This window comes from Staurois parvus, unplaced genomic scaffold (genome assembly GCF_062004578.1).
Source record: "Staurois parvus isolate SC_StPar_1 unplaced genomic scaffold, SC_StPar_1.0 ptg000842l, whole genome shotgun sequence".
Classification (NCBI taxonomy): Eukaryota; Metazoa; Chordata; class Amphibia; order Anura; family Ranidae; genus Staurois; species Staurois parvus.
The window spans coordinates 2051110-2060000 of record NW_028318638.1 but is presented as its reverse complement, the minus strand read 5'-3'; the positions used below and the strand labels follow the sequence as shown (position 1 = coordinate 2060000).

General features: G+C 47.1%; 1 protein-coding gene across 1 annotated transcript in view; it reads left to right on the top strand.

The window, feature by feature from the left end:
• MTMR11 (myotubularin related protein 11) overlaps positions 1-6923 on the top strand; it is a gene marked incomplete at its 5' end in the record, with an annotated part of 15333 nt that extends 8410 nt beyond the window's left edge. The window contains one exon of the mRNA XM_089655482.1: positions 6474-6923. Coding sequence (XP_089511608.1) covers positions 6474-6623 — 150 coding nt within the window. The remainder of the gene's footprint in view (positions 1-6473) is intronic.
• Positions 6924-8891: the final 1968 nt, after the last annotated feature.

Below are 8891 nucleotides of genomic sequence, written 5' to 3'. Positions count from 1 at the left end.
TTGTGTGAAGACATTTTAGACAATTGGGCACTTCCAACCTCGTGGCAGCAGTCTGAAGAAGGTCCTTTTCTGTTTCAGCATGACTGTGCACAAAGCCAGCTCCATAAAGGTTTTGGGGGAATTAATAAAGGCTGTTCTAGACACCCATTAATATTCTGTTGGGACCCGGCTCTAAAAGTGTCAGTGCTTGAGCTTGATTCATGTACAGGGGCGGACTGACCATTTGGAAACTCGGGCACTGCCCGAGGGCCCGGGGTCAGTAGGGTGCCCCATGAGATGCCCCTGGTACCTTTTTCATAGGCTTTTTTGAGTTTGGGCAAGGACACAGGGGGCCCCATGATCCCCTATTGCCCGGGGGCCCCATGAGTTGTCAGTCCGCCCCTGTTCATGTACCTGTCAGAGACAGGTACAAGAATTGTCAGTGCCGTCACAGAGATTGTGTCCATATTGATCTCTCCTATCTCAGTGCACCCCACCCCCCCCTCTCCAAAGTTATAGCTCCAGGCTTCTAAAGTAGCAGTAGTAAGAACTACGTGAATTGGCCGCCCATGTTGATAATGTCAGTAGTGCTTGTATTAGGTGCAGGTAGTTGTTAAGGAAACTACCCCCCCAGAAAAGTGTCATTACAGCTTTAGTCCTGGCTCACACCATGCAGCCTGTGTTTGTGTGGGCATAGTAGCCCATTCATGCGATGTGCATAATCGGATCGTATAGGTGTAAATACCCATGCGATCCGATTCTAGTGCACACCTAAAAAAGGGTCCTGCATGTTTTTGGTATGTATGGCTCCAATCGCACCGCACACAAATTGCATGTGATTTGCACAGGAATGCGGTGCAGTTCCTCTGCGAATCACATGCGATATACCACACCGCACATATGCGAACCCCGGCTAAAAGATGAAGTTATCCTTTAAAGTAGACAATTTAAATAAATGGGCTACCAACGCACCCTAAGAAGATAAAGATCAGACAAGACACTTTTTTGTAGCTCAATGCACCTTAACACACTACTACTATGTTTTTGTGCATGCTGCAACTCAGTTGCATTGCCCTCATACAGGGGTCTCAAAACTTTCAAAATAAAGAGCCAGTTTACTGGCCATCACATTTTAGGGGGGCCAGAATGTGGCCAGTGGGAGTAGAAAATGCCCTGGCATTGGTGGTTGTAAACTGGCCTGGTGGTCTGTGGGAGTAAAAAAAAATGACCCTATCGCTGGTATCGGTGGGAGGTATAGTGCCCCATCGCTGGTATTGGTGGTAGGTATAGTGCCCTGTCAGTTGTAGGCATAGAGCCCCACCGCTGGTGTTGGTGGTAGGCATAGTGCCCTGTCAGTGATAGGCATAGAGCCCCACCGCTGGTGTTGGTGGTAGGCATAGTGCCCCATCGCTGGTGTTGATGGGAGGTATAGTGCCCCATTGTTGGTGTCATTGGGAGGTATATTGCCCATCGGTGGTGTCCATGGGAGGTATAGTACCCCATTGTTGGTGTCAGTGGGAGGAATAGTGTCCCATTAATGGTGTCAGTGGAAAAATTAGTTCCCCATCTCTAGTGTCAGTGGAAGGAATAGTGTTCCTTCATAGAGCCCCATCTCTGGTGTCGATGGGAGGTATAGTGCCCCATTGTTGGTGTCATTGGGAGGTATAGTGCCCATCGCTGGTGTCCATGGGAGGTATAGTACCCCATTGTTGGTGTCATTGGGAAACATAGTGCCCCATTGTTGGTGTCAGTGGGAAGTATATTGCCCCATTGTTGGTGTCCATGGGAGGTATAGTACCCCATTGTTGGTATCAGTGGAAAAATTAGTTCCCCATCTCTAGTGTCAGTGGAAGGAATAGTGTCCCTTCATTAGGGTCAGTGTCAGGAATAATGCCTCGCATCAGTGTCAGGAATAATGCCTCGCATCAGTGGAAGGAATAGTGCTCCAAGGGCCGAATAAAGGCAAGCAAAGGGCCACATTCGGCCCGGGGTCCACAGTTTGGAGACCCCTGCCCTAGTATGTTGGGGTGCCATGCATTACCACATTGTAAATGGGCCCTTAGGGTTTTTAACCATCTAAAGCAGTCTTTCTCAACCATGGTTCCTCTAACGGTTGCTAGGGGTTCCTTGAGAAATGAGCAACTTCCCAATAAGCTCCCACTGACACCAATTTTAGCTATCTGTATGGAGGGAATTTTTTTCAGTGACCCCCATTGTAAGGAGCATAATTCCCACTGATCATCACACTAATGTACAGTGAGCGGTAGATATAGTAATTATCAGCAGGGGTTCCCTGAGCCTGGAAAGTTATTTCACGAGTTCCTTCATGTTAACAAGGTTGAGAAAGGCTGATCCAAAGTCTACCAAACACCGAAATATCAGCTTTGAGTTGACTGACCCTTTAAGTAAATTATTTTTGTGATGGAATCTTTGTGAAATGTATGTAATTTTTTTTTTTTTTTTTTACCATAAGCACAGTCAGTGGTGGTGCTAATTAGTGGTGTACAGACAGGAAGGCTAATGGCATTTATCACTTTCTCTCTTCTATTCATAGCTTCTATAAATGTTTTGTGTCATCCTGCCCCCTGCTGGTGGATGTGCACAATTTCGCTCCGGATTTGGATTGAGTACATTCGGATATATTCCTAATATTAATGTAGCACTACTGTTATGTGCAGATTTTGGTTCTGCAGTGAGAGATACCCAGACTAAAATGTCTACTGGCTTACCTGCAGGGCTAAGCGAGGCTTAAAGCCTCTGTTGATGAACTTTTCAACATCCATTTTACCTAGTTACCAAAATACCAGGCTTGGGAATGTTCTCACATCATTATTATTATAGAGGATTCATATTGTGCCAACAGTTTGCTCAGCGCTTTACAATATAAAGGGAGACAATACAGAAACGATACAGTTCAATGCAAGAAAGTAAGGGCAGCACAGTGGCTAAATGGTTAGCACTTCTGCCTGGCAGTACTCGGGTCGTTGGTTCAAATCCCAGCCACGACACCACCTGCCTGGAGTTTACATGTTCTCCCTGTGCCTACATGGGTTTCCTCTGGGTACTCTGGTTTCCTCCCACACTCCAAAGACATGCTGGTAGGTTAATTGGTTCCTGTCTAAATTGGCCCTAGTATGTGTATGTATGAATGTGAGTTAGGGACCTTAGATTGTACACTCCTTGAGGGTTAGGGACCTTAGATTGTGCGCCCCTTGAGGGTTAGGGACCTTAGATTGTATACCCCTTGAGGGTTAGGGACCTTAGATTGTACGCCCCTTGAGGGTTAGGGACCTTAGATTGTACGCCCCTTGAGGGTTAGGGACCTTAGTTTGTACGCCCCTTGAGGGTTACGGACCTTAGATTGTATACCCCTTGAGGGTTAGGGACCTTAGATTGTACGCCCCTTGAGGGTTACGGACCTTAGATTGTACGCCCCTTGAGGGTTAGGGACCTTAGATTGCACGGCCCTTGAGGGTTAGGGACCTTAGATTGCACGCCCCTTGAGGGTTAGGGACCTTAGATTGTACGCCCCTTGAGGGTTAGGGATCTTAGATTGAACGCCCCTTGAGGGTTAGGGACCTTAGATTGTACGCCCCTTGAGGGTTACGGACCTTAGATTGTACGCCCCTTGAGGGTTAGGGACCTTAGACTGCACGCCCCTTGAGGGTTAGGGACCTTAGATTGTACGCCCCTTGAGGGTTAGGGACCTTAGATTGTACGCCCCTTGAGAGTTAGGGACCTTAGATTGTACGCCCCTTGAGGGTTAAGGACCTTAGATTGTACGCCCCTTGAGGGTTAGGGACCTTAGATTGTACACCCCTTGAGGGTTAGGGACCTTAGATTGCACGCCTCTTGAGGGTTAGGGACCTTAGATTGCACGCCCCTTGAGGGTAAGGGACCTTAGATTGTACACCCCTGAAGGGTTAGGGACCTTAGATTGTACACCCCTTGAGGGTTAGGGACCTTAGATTGTACGCTCCTTGAGGGTTAGGGACCTTAGATTGTATGCCCCTTGAGGGTTAGGGACCTTAGATTGTACGCCCCTTGAGGGTTAGGGACCTTAGATTGTACACCCCTGAAGGGTTAGGGACCTTAGATTGTATGCTCCTTGAGGGTTAGGGACCTTAGATTGTACGCCCCTTGAGAGTTAGGGACCTTAGATTGTACGCCCCTTGAGGGTTAGGGACCTTACATTGTACGCCCCTTGAGGGTTAGGGACCTTAGATTGTACGCCCCTTGAGAGTTAGGGACCTTAGATTGTACGCCCCTTGAGGGTTAGGGACCTTAGATTGTACGCCCCTTGAGGGTTAGGGACCTTAGATTGTACGCCCCTTGAGGGTTAGGGACCTTAGATTGTACGCCCCTTGAGGGTTAGGGACCTTAGATTGTACGCCCCTTGAGGGTTAGGGACTGATGTGAATGCACAACATATATGTAAAGTGCTGCATACATTGCTGGCGCCATATAAGTACCTGAAATAAATAAATAAATAAGGAGGGCCCTGCTCCTGGGAGCCTACAACCTCAAGACTGATGGGGCTTAATTACCCATCTCAGGGTTACAATATTCTGGCTAGGTGCTGATATGCCTTGTTTACATTACTGCTGAAAGTCTGAATGGCAGTGGGGTTGACAATAAAACCTGGAAGCTGGTTGGTTTCTATGCAGAGCTTCACCAGATTTCGCACTCTCCAGTTTTAGTAAAGCAACCCCAATGTCTTGATGTTAGGGACGCACCCATACCCATGGTGCTGACCAATTAAAAGTGAGCGAGTGAGCTTAGAAGTAGAATGTCTGGCACAAGCAAAAGACTGAAATCCAGACGATTTATCGCAGACTGGCACATTTTAGAGGAATACGGGTGACACCATATGCAACCTGACTTCCTTCCTCAGTTTGGAGCCCTCAGACCTCATTATGGTAACATGCTGCTGACTGGGGGGGGGTTAAATTTTTCTGCCACTGCACTGGCCACCAATAGGTGGGGTAATGAGGGGATGGGGGTACAGGGTTAAAAAATAGTGCCACCAACATTAGAGGGATTAAATAGCACTCCTTTTGAGCACCTGTGCAAGAGGGGGGTTAACAGCACTGCTACTGACACCATAGCTGGGGGTTATCACTGCAGACACTGACACCAATGCTGAGGATTTTTATTGTAGTCCCTGACACCAATACTGGGGGTTATTATGGCATCTGCTGATACCAATTCTAGGGGCTATTACTGTGCCCAATGACACCAATGCTGGGGGATATTATTGTGGCCACTGACACCAATGCTGGGGGTTATTATTGCATCCACTGTCACCAATCCTGGGGCTATTATTGTGGCCACTGACACCGATGCTGAGGATTATTATTGTGTTCCCTGTCACCAATACTGGGGTTATTATTACAGATACAGAAACCAGTGTTGAGAATTAATATTGCGGTCCCTGACACCCAATGCTGGGGGTATTATTGCAGACACTGACATCAATGCTGAGGATTATTATTGCCGTTTCTGACTCCAATGCTGAGGGTTATTATTGTGGCCAGTGACACCAATGCTGGGGGTTATTATTGCATCCACTGACACCAATGCTGAGGATTTTTATTGTCCCTGACACCAATACTGGGGGTTATTATGGCTTCTGCTGATACCAATTCTAGGGGCTATTACTGTGGCCAATGACACCAATGCTGGGGGATATTATTGTGGCCACTGGCACCAATGCTGGAGGCTATTATTGCATCCACTGTCACCAATGCTGGGGCTATTATTGTGGCCACTGACACCAATGCTGAGGATTATTATTGCGTTCCCTGTCACCAATACTGGGGTTATTATTACAGATACAGAAACCAGTGTTGAGAATTAATATTGCGGTCCCTGACACCCAATGCTGGGGGTATTATTGCAGAGACTGACATCAATGCTGAGGATTATTATTGCAGTCCCTGACTCCAATGCTGAGGGTTATTATTGTGGCCAGTGACACCAATGCTGGGGATTATTATTGCATCCACTGACACCAATACTGAGGATTAATATTGCGTTCCCTGACACAAATACCGTGGTTATTGTTGCAGACTCAGACACCAACATGAGAATTAATATTGTGGTCCCTGACACCCAACACTGGGGGTGGTATTGCAGACACTGACACCAATGCTGGGGATTATTATTGTGGTCTCTGACACCAATGTTGGAGGATATTATTGCAGTCACTGGTATCAACGCTGTTTGTTTTCAGCCACTGAAACCAATAATGACTCCAACTTGCCGTTAATTGTGCATTGCGTTTTGGTGTGTTAAAGCCCATTCATTTGATTGGGCTGCCTAACATAAAGCAATGAACCTCAATGCACAAAAACACGCTGGTACTGTGTGACCTTCTGGAATTTTTGGTGGCCATTTTGAGGCCCTCTATTACATTCAAGTTGCCCACCGCTGATTTATGTATTTTTACAAGGTGTTCACACACCCCCTTTAAACTCTTCTTTTCATTATAGCATGACGCGGGCCATCCTCCAGAGACCAGCCTAGTCGAGGAGCTGAGGATTCTTGAAGACAGATTGAGGAACCTCCATACAAACAGCCAAGATCAGAGACTTGGAGTATCCAGCCAACCCAATGGCCTTACCCCTTCTTCTGACCGATAGCAGCCGCTGACTGGAACTTTATGCTGAACGGTCGTCCTTTTTTCACTGATTTCTGCAGATGGATTTCTTCTAACTTATATATATAGCATTACTTGACACATAACTAGCTACCAGACCGGTTAATCCTAATCAATGCGGAAAGGTGGAGAGAAGACTGGAAATCATTGCCTCTTGCATATAAAGACTACCTGTCTATAATATTTAAGGAAAACAAAGTAAAGTAAGCCTATACTCTCTATAGAATGACATAACTAGCTCTCTGGCTGTATATTGGATACTAAATATATATAATAGAGGTGTAGCGCTAAAAAAATCCATATAAAACAGATAAGTATGCCGATATGTCCACAGATATTATTTACAAACGTATGTCAGACCATAAACGGATAAAACGTCTGATATAAAAGCAGATGAACTTGCGACTCCGACGAAAAGTGAAAAAAATGCGCACTCACCGGAAGCGCATAGATAATGCACATATATATCCTCAAGGTATAATGGTCAATCCGGTGAACTTTTCCTCATGGTGCAGTCATCAAGCCGTTAAGGAAGCGTTTGAATCCACTTGCACCATGAGGAAAAGTTCACCGGATTGACCATTATATCTTGAGGATATATATGCGCATTATCTATGCGCTTCCGGTGAGTGCGCATTTTTCACTTTTGGTCGGAGTCGCAAGTTCATCTGCTGTTATATCAGACGTTTTATCCGTTTATGGTCTGACATACGTTTGTAAATAATATCTGTGGACATATTGGCATACTTATCTGTTTTATATGGATTTTTTAGCGCTACACCTCTATTATATATATTTATTACTGTGTGTTTGGTACCTCTTGGTGTTTTAGCGGCTGTTTTTTAGGAGCGCTCACTTCTTACAAATTTTTTTACTTGTATATTGGATACTCCCTTTAGTTTCTGTACCTGTCCTTTCCAGCTTCAGGTAAGCACTTTGTACTGAAAATTTAGCACTCGCTGCACGAGCAGCCAATCGCTAGGCCTGAATGCGGTCAAAATTTAGTGTTTGCCACTTAAAGCGGAGTTCCACTCAAAAGTGGAAGCTCCGCTTATTTGCCTCCTCCTCCCCCCCTCCACTGCCATATTTGTCACCTTTTGGGGGGGAGCAGATACCGGTTTTTGACAGGTACCCGCTCCCACTTCCAACTCACTTCGCCACGGGGAAGTGAGACAGAAGTTTGGCCCCCTACTTCTCTTGGAGACTCCTGGGAACCTTCACAGGTCCCAGAAGACTGCTGGACCAATGAGAATGCGCAGTGCGACTTGTGCATGCGCAGTGGGCACCCGGCAAGCCTGCTGCCCACAGTTGTGGATCCGTCACCAGGGAGAGAAAAGGCAAAGAAGGGATAGTGTGGGTGAGCACATCGCTGGACCCTGGGACAGGAAAGTGTGTGTTTATTAAAAGTCAGCAACTATAATTTTTGTAGCTGCGGACTTTTAATAAACACAGAACTGACTGGAACTCCGCTTTAAGTAGCCAATTGCCAGACCTGCATGTGGTCACATGGGGGCAGGATGGCAGAGTGGGCAACAGGGGAGGGCTGACAAGGTAAATGTAAGCACCTTTGGATGTCTGCTACTCAGATTGATAGATAGTAAAGTAAACCTGTCAGGAATCCAACCGCGGTAGCCTCTAGCACTCCACAGACTGGAATCCCCCAAGGCACGGAATCTAAGCTCCGACCTGCTTGTTCACCAGGGCCCCTGATGGTGGTGATGGACTTGGAACAGGCCGAGACCAGGTCGCGGCCCCTGAGTGCACCCAGCTGTGGTAGAAGGTGTATAGCGGGTAAGAGTCTGATGTGAGGAGGTAACTAGAGCAGCGTCGGGCAGGCCGGGTCGGTAACAGTGGTGGCAGTGTAGTACAGAAACAGCAGGCAGAGGGATAAACAGGTCACAAGCCGGGTTCGTCAACAGGAGGTCAGAACGTGCGGGGTTAAGCAGGAGAATGGTCAGACAAAGCCAGGGATCAGAACAGGAGACGGACAGCAAATCAGGGTCGGCAACAGACAATCTACTCTCAGGAACTCAGGAACACAGATAAGACCATAGGGCAATTGAGCATTGCAAGAGCTGGGTTTAAATAGCCCGCCCGACTCCTGACAGGCGCTCCTGGGTCCTAGTGCTTACCCGGCGCCGTCATTGGTGACAGGCGAGCCTGGGTCCTAGTGCCTGCCTGCCTGTATGTTTTGTCAAGATTTTACGAATGTGCAGATTCGATCGCCGCGACGATCTTCTCATTCCCTGAC